Source organism: Ambystoma mexicanum, chromosome 6p, assembly GCF_040938575.1.
Source record: "Ambystoma mexicanum isolate Mex_15411 chromosome 6p, UKY_AmexF1_1, whole genome shotgun sequence".
Lineage (NCBI taxonomy): Eukaryota > Metazoa > Chordata > Amphibia > Caudata > Ambystomatidae > Ambystoma > Ambystoma mexicanum.
The window spans coordinates 1,260,223,717-1,260,237,277 of record NC_090935.1 but is presented as its reverse complement, the minus strand read 5'-3'; the positions used below and the strand labels follow the sequence as shown (position 1 = coordinate 1,260,237,277).

Genomic DNA, 13,561 nt, shown 5'->3' with positions numbered 1-13,561 from the left:
CAGACTTACGTACACACATGATGGCAAGGAGAAATCTGTGAAATAAGATCCCCAGAATGCAGGAGGCTGGTGGTAATGGTACGTTTTAAATGTACCCACTCAATAAATTAAGAAAGTGTGCAGGAGGAAGCACAAAGTGCACTTGCAAAATAGGAGTCAAAGATTTGGTTCATTTTCTGTTAATTTGCCATTGTTTCTCTTGTTTTGCATAAGCGTGGAATGCATGGGAGTTATGTTGTATATAATTAATTGTAATGATCAGACTTTTATATATAGCAAGTTTGAATATGTTAAAGTTGCTTTTTTATTTTGGGCTTTTTCTGTGTGAATTGTATGAAAAATATGAAACCTGTTTTTAAATGTTGCTGACTTAATGGAGGAATAACATTAAATATGAATTAGTACTTCAGGTCATTACATGGTAGGCTTTAAAGATCATTTCATTGTGCCTTTTGGAGGTTACCTCCTGAGAATTATTTGGGATTGTTATGGCAAATGTGTTTTAAAGCTCCAGAAGGCTGTTTCATTGGTGAAAAAGTAGTTAGGATTAAAAATAATACCTTTCTCAATTATTTGGAGCCTATTTTCTCTGCCCAAAGGGGATTTTACACAAGACTTTGAGCATTTGATGACGACTTCATAGAGGGGTTTGGTGGTTTTAACAAAGTTTTTGAATCAATTAATTGGCTTGTGAGTTTAAACCTATTAACAATAACTTAATTGGATGTGGCATGCATTTACCGTATCTGCCCATTAACCATGGGCCAGATGGGCAGAGTATCGAACAATGACAATTTTTCCGCTAGGACACTATGTAATAATAAATACAGGTGACAACAAAATGAATTTTGTCGATAAATATGCATGGTGGCATCAAACACAAACCTCACTTGTACAGAAAGTGTTAATAAAGGAAAGTTGGGTATGCATACCACCTCCATGTCCATTATGCTCATACTAGCTGCATCAAGGAGCAGAATATGCCAATTTTCTCCATGACACAAACATGGTTCAAATATTGTACTCATTAATACATTTGTCAGCTGGGCAAAGTAACTGGAGATGACGGGTTTTAGCAATGACGCTACCATAACCAGTAAGGACATTTTACTGAAAAAGTATGTGCATGGTGGCACCAAAAACAAATCTTGCATGTATAAAAATAAGCCAGCTGGAAACACAGCGGCTCATTGGCCAACATTCTTGCACAGTCCAGGACTCTGTCCTGACTACAGTGGTACTGAGGTCTCATCCATTCAGCACCTCCTAGGCCTGCACACCGTGGCTCAGAGAAACTGGCGAGCAACAATTTAAGGTGACGCGAGCAACATTTTGCTCCCAAGCTACACGTTTGGGATCCTTGCTATAGATCTTCTGCTGTTAGGAGATCCATCAGTATGCTTGGGCTGTATGCACCTGGAAATTGTATAGCCTCATCAGAATTACTCTCATTTCTCTTTCTGAATAAAAGCTAGGCGCAGGCATTATCACTGGCTTAGCATGCTGATTAGAAACCTGTCTTTGCAGGTTCTGAGGCGGTGGATAAGCTCCACCATCAAGGTGTCTCGGCTATTTCTCAAAGTAAGGATCTCTGCTGTGGTATTCTTTATTTGCCAGCTGTGAAGCTCGATCAAGGTTTGTTTGGGTGTTTTCTGATTTTTCGGAAAGAATTTGTCTTCATGATAAGGTGAGAGCGGAATGGAAAGGTAGCAACAAAAAAATGATGCTGCTCGCCAGTCACTGCAACATGTGCATAGAAACAATTCATTGTGCGAGCTACTAGTGGGGTATGCACAGTGTCACTCACCACCTCCGTTCTCTGCATGCACACAGCGCACGCCATCTTACTCCCCACGACACATTGTCTCGCGTTAATGGCAAGGGCACGTTTTGAGGCCAAAGACTATACGCTGCTCAGTGATTGAACTGTTTCAAATAACATGTTGCTTTCTCCGCCTACATCACTTTATCTAGAGATCCAAGTCTTCCAGCTAATGGGCACCATGTGTGGTCTTGGGCGACTGAGCAATTCAATGGCTTTTGACTTGTCGCACGATGGAGATCTCATAACGGGGCCAGTTTACCCGAACAGCCGCCACTTGGCACACATTCTGCCCACATGGAGGAGGCCGCATTCAGAAATCATTTCAGAGTCCCATGCATCGCTCCACATATACCTCAAACACTTTGCACAACACCACTGCCATAAGAATGCAGCTACCTTTCACGACAAATTCGAACTGTAACTACACGGTCTATCCTCTTACACACACCCACTTAACTCCTAGTATACCTCCTTCCATCCATCCACATGCCATTCAGACATGGCTGCCTAGCAGGGTCTTGGCCACCCTCGCACATCTTTAATGACCGAAATGCAAACGCACGCATAATGGCACCTCCCAAATATCCCATACTTTGGACTTTGGTGCTCCAAGGGTGTTCGACCACCAGCTCATTGGGACCATAATTGTGGTGAAAGGCACTGTACAAATGACAAGAATGAATGAATATCATTTATATTTGAGCGTTCTGTGGTCCGGCAAATAGTTGGTGGGTTCTGGGTGTGGCTACCTGGGGAATCTTTCTCATGCGCTATACTATTGCTAATGGGTAAGTAACAAGTTATTCACTTTGAATTCACTTTATTTATTGCAGCCTACTAAGGAGGGAGAACGTAAACTTAAATGTTTTAGAATCATTGAAATTTGCTGCACAGGCATTTCAAAACGTTGCTTTTCATGCTTAGGTTGCCGGCTGTAACCCATGACGCTGTAGATTATAAATTTCCTATGCAGTCGTCGTCCTAGCCAGAAATCACTCTGCAAAAAGTTCTAATTCTATTGGGCAAGGCAGACGGAACTGAGAAGGGGCGTCTATAGAGGGGCGTTGGTCTTTGCTACCAGCTTCTCATGCTCTGTGCAGAAATGAAGATTTAAAATCACTTGCTTTTGCCAAGATGCATGGTCCGCGCAGACGCAATGAGTTTGTCCTGCGATCCAATCAATGAATGTTAAATAACCTATTGTATATTGCAGCGTTTATCACCACCCAGCTTTCTTGTGCATTTTAAGTTGAAGTACACGGATGGAAATACATTTTACCATTTGTAATGTTTAGTTGCAGCAGCACAGACTGCGTGATAATTTGGTCTAGGAATGTCAGACACAGTGCAAGTTTAGTTTTGAAATGCTAAAAGTAAAATGTAATTATTATTTTTTTTTTTTTTTTAGAACACCTCCCCATGTTTCTCAGAAAAATGAGAAAAGCGTGGGAGTAGAATCAACATGGGCGCTTTCTTTAAATCCTAATACGTTAAGTCCTGAGGATCTTTATTGATTCTCTTAATTGACTGTCACCCTGCTTGTGTAATCCATTCATGAAACCGTAACCAGACCAGGGGTCTGCAGCCCCCGGCTCACAGGACCTTTTGGACTGCCACTCCCATGATCCCTCATTCACTTTTGTGGATTGCGCTGAAAGAAGTTGTAGTCCAAACCTTTGGCGAGCGAAAGGTTGCAGACCCCTGATAAAGACCCATGCTGTTGGAATGTTATTGTAAAGTCACACTTATTGGGCAGGGCAAATGCTGCACGCGTTTTTATTAAGTCATGAACGGAAAATTCCTTTATCCAAAATCTTATATTTGTAGCAACCGATAGAAAATGGCTCTCAATTTACCATTTTTCATTTTTTCTTCCCGTTAGGATATCTTGGGCGTCGTAAGATAATGCTGTCCATCTTGGGTAACCTGCACTGAAAACCTCCTGACAAGTATTTAGGACCAATCCCTGTGGAGTGTGGCGAAGTGTCATCTCACAGTTTGGACTGCAGACCACATCTGAAATGCTGAGAAGAAAACTTCGCTATTGTCAACTGAAACGCTGCAAGCTTCTCCTCTTAGTGGTGTTGACTCTCCTAACACTGTCGGCTGTAAAAATTCACCAGCATGCTGCCTTGATGAACCACAGGCAGCTGTTAATAAGAGACTATGCCCCTGGCAGTTCCGTTGACTGCGTGAGCATTCTGAGGGGCGACCAAGAAGCAATTGCTTTAGCCAAGCTTGAAACATTGAAGGTGTCGTTTAGGAATCGTCCACGACTCGCCACACAGGATTACGTTAACATGACCAAAGACTGCGAGTCCTTCACAAAGTCCCGCAAGTATATCCTGCAACCACTCAGCAAGGAGGAAGCTTTGTTTCCCATCGCCTATTCCATCGTGGTTCATCACAAGATCGATATGTTTGAGACACTTTTGCGGACCATCTATGCCCCACAGAACTTCTATTGCATTCACGTCGACAAGAAGGCTCCGGAATCCTTCCTGGCTGCCGTCAAGGGAATAGTGTCTTGTTTTGGAAATGTTTTTCTCGCCAGCCAACTGGAGAGTGTGATATATGCCTCTTGGAGCAGGGTACAAGCAGACATAAATTGCATGAAGGACCTCCATCGGAGGAGTGCCAAGTGGAAATACCTGATCAACCTTTGCGGCATGGATTTCCCAACTAAAACCAATCTAGAAATGGTGGAGAAACTGAAAGCGTTGAAGGGTGAAAACAGCCTGGAAACTGAAAAAATGCCTCCAAATAAAGAGTGGAGGTGGAGAAAGCACCATGAGGTGGTGGATGGAAAGGTCAGGACCACCGAAGTTGACAAGGAGCCCCCTCCATTTGGGATGACTGTTTTATCGGGCAGTGCCTATTTTGTTGTCAGCCGACCATTTGTAGAGTATGTCCTGGAAAATGAGAAAATCCTCACGTTTATTGAATGGGCAAAGGACACCTACAGCCCTGATGAATACCTGTGGGCCACCATCCAAAGATTCCCTGAGACTCCTGGCTTTTTGCCTACAAATGAGAAATATGACGTTTCTGATATGAACTCTGTTGCAAGGTTTGTGATGTGGCATTACTTTGAAGGGGATGTTTCCAAGGGGGCGCCATACCCACCCTGTAGTGGGGCTCATGTCCGATCGATTTGCGTGTTTGGGGCCGGGGATCTCCGTTGGATGCTGCGAACGCACCACTTGTTTGCCAATAAGTTTGACTCTGACGTGGACCCCTTTGCAATTCAATGCCTGGAGGAGTATTTGAGGGACAAAGCATTGTATCAGCACGCCTAAACATGACTGGGACCTTGACATGCGTAGCAAGGATGTCTAACAGCTGGAAACAGCATGGAAGGGATTGTGTCGGGTTTTTTTTTGTTTTTTTTAAACACACTGCCCGATATCACACTCTAGACATGGATGTCATGGTGATTCTGATGGGGCTCAAAGACACATGTGGTGAAAGCTCTTTATTTCTTTATTTATTTGAGACGTTAAATACTAAGGTGGCTGAGATGTGAAACGTCTGTTCCTCAATTGAAGAAAGCGAGAGTGAATCTTTTGCGCCCCGCACATTTTGTAATTCTAATATTGCAATACCTTGTTTTGAAGCTGCTTCGTAGGTCGCAGCTAAGATGTTGTCCAAAGGCGCGCAACCAAATATTTGAATGCAATGTGTTACTGAGGCGCGTGGTCGTAGGGTGTCTTGGTGGGGGGGTATAAATGCCAAGCAGGAGTGGGCAGCTGCTGACGGAGCTCAGGGACTTATCACAGTTGCTTTTGAAAATATTGGAAATGTATATACATGCACACCAAAATTTGGAGTTTGAGCCGTGTGTGCGCGCGCAAGACTGTTGTGTGCGCGCAAGACTGTTGTGTGCGCGCAAGACTGTTGTGTGCGCGCGGCGATAGCTATGCACTGAGTATGTATTCACCTTTCTAAAAGTAATGCCAATAAATTTTGAATATCTTTTTGTTGACCGAATTTATTTATTTCAGCTATTAGAATGTTTTAAATGTGTCGTCCACTGAGCGGCACTGATTGTCTAGTTCTGGGGGGAGGGGCGCCTACTGTGCGTCTAGTACAGCCTATCCTAGCAAACCTGCTAGCAAAAATAAAATGGGTTCTCTGGGCAGTTACAGTATGATTGGCAACAGGTTTTGTAAAGCGATGACATGGTTTCCCGCCCTTCTTGCCTTGCCAGTCTCATCATTCTTTTGAGAAGATCATCTCATATAAAATAACATAGTTTGGTGGGCCTGGGGTCCTTGCATGAACGCCCTCTTAAGAGGTGCTCCCGCATCTTATTTCGATGCATATACAGGGGCATTTTTCCCTAGTGTCCAACCGGTTATCCTGCTGGGCACTCTATTCCAGACCCATTGGGATACCCCATCCTATTTGCCGATGCCACACAAATGTCTAGACAAGAGTCTGCTGGGATGCAGATGTTGGCGTCTGAAATGGTTCATTCAGGCAGTATTGGCACAGAATGTGAGAGCTGTGAAGTTCTTCCCCCCCCCCCCCCTCAGGGTTTGCGTTCCTCTGGTGAGCTTAGTTCGTGTCTGCGTTTGCATGTTGAACCCCGCTGAGCGATTAAGACCACTTGGCGTGGCAACTCACCTGCAAATAATCCTGAAATTCATCCAGACCCCATTTGACTTCCAAGGTAGTCTATGTAAATGTTGCTTTACAGGCATAGAAGAAATCCTTTAACCGGTTTTCTGGGATCCTTTTTGTACTGCTGCAGCTAGAATCTTTGCGCTGTGAACAGATTTTGAGCCAATATAAACCCTCGGCAATGGAAATTTATTTCCGAAGCAGTATTAATGGAAAGAATTGTGGGAACATGTGTTGCGCGGCCTCATATTCCAAGGGGGAACATGGCGATATCAAGATGGCGCCTAAAACATGCACAGGATTATAATGCGACTTGTGTGGGCAAGCAGAGTATTTAAAGCTTTACAGGTGAGAGGTTTTCTTGCAGCATTTGCTTATGAGGCTTCAGGTGAAGGGCGAGACCTCAGGGTAAAATAATATTTGAATGCTGTACTTGGACCTATGCATTTCCATTGACTGCTTTGTAAATGCAAGCTGACCTAAAACTCATCCAATTGAGCTGCATATTTGGAATTCGGGAAGCATTAAGTATGTACTGAATGAAATGTATTTTATGCCTGAGGCATTAAGTGCTTGCTTAACGCAACAAAACTGCAGCAGTGGAAACCTACACCACTAACTATGAGCCCCCGTTGCACAACCCATGAGCTCATGGATTACATCACTGTTGACATTGTTATGACAAACTCTGGTTATTTCTTTTTAGGACTTGGTTTGCCCGAGCCAAGGCAGGCGACTGGACGCCAGTTTCATTTTTCAGGCGCGCATACTTTTTATATGTTGGTTTGCTTTCCTTTTTATTAGGGGTGTTCCAAATCGCTAATTTACTATTCAACCGAATAGTTGGTGCAGCTATTCGGCAGAAGCCCAATAGTGAGCCAAATTGTTTTTTTAGATAAACCTGTTCTAGGGCATTAATTGCCAGGAGTGGGAAGCTATTTATTTACATCTACTGGCTCCGGCAAGAATAATAGCAGTCTTTCATTTATCAGGCATACGCACCTTAAGGTTCCCCTGAATAGTACAACCACCATAGTACTCACCAGATTGGTAGGCACTAGGCAGTGATTTGCATCACGGTGGGCTGGCAAGCCTGTCTCGAAGAGGAGCTTCCTTAGTTGGTGCTGCGTCTTTTCAGGGCAGTTGTATGACTAAAACTAAAGGATTATGTGTGAACGGCTGAGAACAGGGTACACCAATGCTTATACGTCACCCAGTGGGTTCCGCAGCACCCGCCCTTCTACTCCTATGCCAGGCCCCCAGCACAGCAAGCCCCCGGCACTGACCAGAGGCCAATGCTGTCCCCTGTCACACACCCACCCCACAAATCGCTCCCCTCTGGCATGCAACTCCTAACGCCCCCTGGCTGCTGCAATATTGAGGCAAAGCTGGTGGCCCGATCCAAGCTTGAAATGGGAAATGGGGCAAATGCCTGAACCAAAAACACAAAAAGCTAGCGTGGACCAGTTATTTTGAGGTCATAGTTGGCCACTTTTTGGGGCAATGTGGTGGGCCATTTTGATGAAGTACTTCGCTATGCGGCTAAGTGTTTTGACAAGTGTTGCTGAATAAATATTCTTTAAAATGCTCAATTTGCATCATATTTTATCCAAAAGCATCCCATTGGGTACTAGTCGAAGAGTGTCACAAAAGGAACGAATATCCATTTGCAACTGTGGGCCACGTTCCCATTGGCTCCAGAGACAATTTAATGGCCCAGTCTGACCCTGGGGACACTTGACAAATTTTGAGGCTGCCTGGGGGACTTAGAGGGGGGGACAAAGTGCCCAAGCGGCCTTGTGAGTCTGGGGGCTGCTTCCGGACAGTGGAGCGGCCCCCTTAATACTAAAATTAATGTTGGGCCACTAGCTTTGCACTGGTGGCCCGACTCAAAGCTGCCCAATTCGGTGAGGCCGCGGGGGTGCAGAACGCCCGAGCGACCTTGTGTGTTTTTTGGAGGGGGGAACCTACTTGGCAGTCTTCTCTCTGGCGATGCTGATGTCTGCTGGTCCATTGGCATAGGAAACGAGGGAAGGTAAGAAATGTTCCCTTCTCACTTCCTATTTCAATATGCAGAGGCTGCTTCCTTTTTGGTCCGGCTGCAGTTTTCAATAAGCACACTGCTGATTTGGCTTCTGCAGCCTAGACACTGCCACACTTTTTATGGTTAGCTGTCTTCTCCCTGTTTTGGGAGAAGACAGCCAATCCTAGAAAGTGGACTTTGGCTTCGAGTCACTATGGCAGAAATCCGAATAGCTGTTTTTCAGCTGAACTTCGGCCGAATAGTGACTTGCAGCTGGTACACCCCAACATTTTATTTAGCTTATTATGTTAATTCTATTTGGTTGCTTGTAGCCGACCTTATCGGCAGGAAGGTGCCTGGCTTCCTATAGCACTCTGGAGTCTCGTGCTCAGTGACGCTAGTCATTTGAGGGTTTTTTCTGACCTGCGCACATCGTGCAGTCTGTCGGTGCCTATTGCAGCAGTAGTTTCGGGACCTGCTGTGGCAATATTTTGTGTTCAAATTAGGATGCAACCCCGGAAGCGCAGCGGGAACAGGCCTTGTGCTGCAAAAGTCACGCCTAACCAAGCCCATGACGGAGTGTACTGTTTCCTCACCTTTGCTGTTACCCATACCATTATCTTGGGATTGTATACTTCGTTAGGCTTCTCCTGATACCGTGTTGCCATTATCCTGTTCCTGCAATCTCGACAGTAAGCCCTGTTATGCCATCACCCTCTGTGGATTCTCTTAAACGGTTTTTTTTAATTCTAATGCACGTTCCCTTATTGCACACTTAGGTTTTGATCTTTTACATATCATTTACCTGATATTTCTTGTGTAATGGATGCCTGGTTATGACTTTGCTGGCCCGGCAGTTGTTCAGGCTCATCCTGTTAATTAGAACATCACTAGCCTTGACCATGTCTCTGCTCACCCTGCAGGAGGTCGTGCTCTGTTTTCAAAAACAATGTGTTGCCTCTGCAATGCCTCTTACTCACAGTATCAAGATGGAAGCGTTCTTTTTAAGCATCAGGGCTGTTCCTCTGAATCTTGGTTCAATGTGGGCCGTAAGCAACTTTGACTTAAATGAAATGGCAGACAACAGATCGCCAGTCTGATAAAACAAATTTGCGCCAAACTACTGCTACATATAAAGCTATTCAGGAGGCCAGACGCTAATAAGAGTTGAAACCACCCTTAACCAACCTAAAGAACTGTTCAATCTAGTGCGTTCTCTCATCCAGGTCAACCTCCCATGCAGTGGTTGCCCCCTCACAGTTGCTTTGTGATTCTATGTCCAATTTTTTTTTTATACGGAAGAATGCTGAGGTCAGGGGGAAAGAAATTCTATTGTCTGGCTTAAGGACGGGAAAGTCTGTCTTGGGTCCTTTGGTCTTGACTTTGGAACACCCTTGGTCTTGCTTTCCTCCATTCATGCCTTCTGATATAGTGGCTTCTACCAATAAAATAAAGTCTGCGTCCCCACTTGATGCCATCCTTTTGGACATTCTGAAAGATGATCTGACTGACTTTGCCCCTCGGGTTGCTCAGACGGCGAATCACTCTTGCTTGTCTGGCGACATCCCCTGCGTTTGAAGCATGCATCGATTCCTCTTCTGAAAAACCTTCATTAGATGCTAGTATTACAGCAAATTGCCACCCTATATCTCTTACCTTTTTTTTTTATTAATTTTTTTTAAAAAAATTTTATGAAGCTTCTTGAGTCATCGATTTCCCCTCTGCTTACTTCTTTTCTTGAAGTTTCTCACTTCTTTGATATCCGTTTGTCAGGATTTCGGCCTGGCCGCGGCACAGAGCGATCTGGTCTCTATGGTGGATGGTCTGGCCTAGTTCTCTGATTAGGATGGAGTGGGTGTTCTGATTATATCAGCAGCATTTGACACAGTCGACCACTCCAAGGTGGGCCTTTCTGGCCTGCAGTTATCCTGGTTTAAATTTTCGTTCTGAGCCTGTTGTCCTGCAGGACCCCTCGGGGCTCCGCCTTGTCTGCCATTCTGTTTAATGTGTACATTCAAACCTTGGTTGAGCCCATCCACTGCCACAGCCTCCTCTGTGACTCCTACGCTGATGATGCGCAGATCATTCTGTTGCTAGATCCTTCACAGCCCGATGCTGCATGCCAGCTGAGGGGTTGCTTGGAGGCGGTGGGAGGATGGATGAATGACAACTGGCTTAAGATGAATGGCGACAAAACAGAGGTATTGGTTATTGGCCATTGGCCCTCCTTCTGCTATTTCTATTTGGACCCCAGCCTTTTGGCCCTCAGTTCTTGGCCCCCTCCTCTGGTCCCTGTGGTAAAGGACTTGGGCTTTAAGATATCTGCTTCCTTATCGGCTGAAGCCCAATCTGGTCATTTTCAGATGGTTTTGCACATGGTTCTGTATTTTCTTCCTCCACATCTACATGCTCCTGTTGCTTCTCTGTTCCTCCGTACCATTAATTACTGTAACTACCTATTTTTAGCCTGACAAATGTATTTGACTTGACGTCTGTAAATTCTTCCGGTTGCTAGAGTTGCGACTTAATCCTCCTTTTCATATCTCGCCTGTTCTTAGTCTTCTGCACCGCCTTCCAGTATCCACACAGATTCAGTTTGTCCTTGTGTATAGTCCATTGCACTTTTTATGGTATTGGTGCAGAATACCCCCAAACTAAATTCCGTCCATATGTTCCCTGCCGTCCACTTCGATGCTGACCTTATCCAAGATCCACGTTTTAGATTGTCTCGGACTGGTGGTCGAATCTTCTCAGTGGCTGCTAAGCTTTGGAATTCTCTTCCTCCCCTTCTTCGGGCTACTTAGAACCACCCCGGAAGTATAGCTCAGGGGCAACGCGCTTGCCTTGGAAGCAAGACGCAGAGCAACACAGTTTCGATCCGCGGGTCCGTGCTTAGAAATCTCTGGGTATTAAGCACATTCTAAATAATCAATCAGTCACCTTCTTTTTCAGTGCTCCCTAAAAATGTTTTTTAGGGCTGGGACTGTCTCGCCCTGGCTGCTTTTCCTGTTGGGTATTGGCACCAAGATGCCTCCAGGTGAATGCTAAGCTTTACAAATTGGGATGATATTGGCATTAAGGACATCTCTGGTGGAGCAGATCACATCTAAGTGAGCGATACGTTTGAATGATAAATCATTTCTTCCGTCTGTTTAAAAATGTGTTGGAAGCAGCCAAGTGTTTTTCACCTATTTCTCACCTTAGATAATCTTATCGAGCAACATAAGCCAGGAGTGAGCACAATGTGGCTCCTCGTTGGTTCCATTGAGTGTTCCAAGCCTGACGTGACCACGCTACTTACCCCTTTTTCCCCCACAAGTCGTCCTCCTGGTGTAGGTCTAGATCTGATTGCAAAAGAGCACCGTTGAGCTGGTGCCTGACTCAGAATGAGGGGAAAAGGGCAGAACTCTCTATACTTATGGTGTCCTGCATCCCATCATGTTTCTGCCTCTTCCCAATTTGGATTCAAGCTGGTCACCCTAACCCAGATCCTTCATGCCTGACTGATGTCTTTGGACTTTCGACTACTACTTGCATGTACCGATCCATTTGAGGCAATGGAGGTACCTGAGGTTCACAGTGGCGATTCCCATTACCATTTCTGAATCCTACTGTTTGGCTTTTCCCCAGCACCAAGGGTTTTCACCAAGCTGCTGCCAGAAGTGACTGCTCATCTCAGGAGGGAGTAATCCTGTCTTCCCTTACCTGAATGATTGGCACATTGAGCCAGCAGCGTAGATGACGGCTCTGACAAAATTGCATTTGTGAGGGTGGAATAACCAGAACTTTAAGGTATAAAATGGTGATTCTATATCTGATCAGACCTCACTTTCATAACTCTCCCTAATAAAAAAAAAAGAAAAGATATAGGGAAAACTGCATAGTGTGGGACTACCACTGCAGTTGTCCTTTAGTTTGCAACTTGGAAATTAGTGACATGTGCATTCCTGAATCAAGCCTGCTGGAACCGAAAGTTCCAATGACCAGGGACAGCCTTTTTTAATTGATCCAAATGATACAGAATTGTGTACCCGCGGGGCCTGGTGGCAGTTGATTAATACCTACATTTAAGCCAAGTATGGTTTGACAAGATGACTCCTGGGAATATACAGTAATACAGGCCAAAACCTATTGGTGTCCTATTGTCCGCATGGTTGCTAGAGACTCATTCACTAATGGGAATCTGTTCATTAGTGCCTAGGAACTGGGTTTCACCCAGAACAACCAAATGGGCCCACCCCTTGGACCCTGCCAACCCCCTATTGAAAACTCTGGCAACAGTTGCTGGCTCCTCCAGAAGACCTACAATCTCCCCAAAGGGGTATTGCTGCTGGGATTGCCTGTTTTCAGACCGGTGTGCCCGTTTCATTACTAGGTCTGCATATTCTGTCTCTTCCCTTACAGCAGTGGGTGAGTGTTTCATATTTGTGGTTTTTGTATTTTTAGTTTAACTTTGGGCTTCTTCTGTGCTAGCTCACATCCCTCCTCAGGAGTATAGCCTGCCCTCTACCCACATTAACAAAAGAGGTGAAGGAGCTATTCCTGTCATGCTGTGGATGTTGCTCCTTTGATTGGGATTTCTGCTGGCTTAGTATTAGTGCAGGTCTCAGGAAGTTACTCACCACTCATCCCTGTACTCCTGCAGAAAGGCGCATCTGCAACACACCTGCCAGCTTTTACACAGATTGAGATACTCCTTAAATCTGAAGTCCCAAGATTTCGCCACCCAGGTTGCTCCAGTTCATACTGGACACACGTGCGGGCAGGGCCTTTGCTGCAGATGTTCGCAACTCACTCCTCAGAAGATGGTGTCTGCATTTCAGTGTCAGCCTGGTCCCTGCCTTTGCTGTCCTGCATCTTCTGGGCCTTCTGCATCTTGGTGGCGGTGGAGAAATGGTTGAAAGAATTCTCTTCGGTGGCTGTATTGGAGCCAGTGGTTTCAGGTTGGCGCGACTTGTCTGATGTTTTGTGGGTCCCTGGTAAGCGGTCTGAAGGGACCACCAAAGGAGGTCCAGAAACAAACGCACTGAAGCGAGAACCCCCGAGGCAACTGTGGCCTCAACTGACGATTGTAACTGGTGCACCCC

The 13,561-nt window shown here is 45.3% G+C and overlaps 1 protein-coding gene across 1 annotated transcript in view; it reads left to right on the top strand.

The window, feature by feature from the left end:
- Window positions 1-5,801, top strand: part of GCNT1 (glucosaminyl (N-acetyl) transferase 1) — a 193,759-nt gene extending 187,958 nt beyond the window's left edge. The window contains exon 3 of the mRNA XM_069625918.1: window positions 3,708-5,801. Coding sequence (XP_069482019.1) covers window positions 3,847-5,124 — 1,278 coding nt within the window. The 5' untranslated portion in view covers window positions 3,708-3,846 and the 3' untranslated portion in view covers window positions 5,125-5,801. The remainder of the gene's footprint in view (window positions 1-3,707) is intronic.
- The last annotated feature ends 7,760 nt before the right edge of the window (window positions 5,802-13,561 follow it).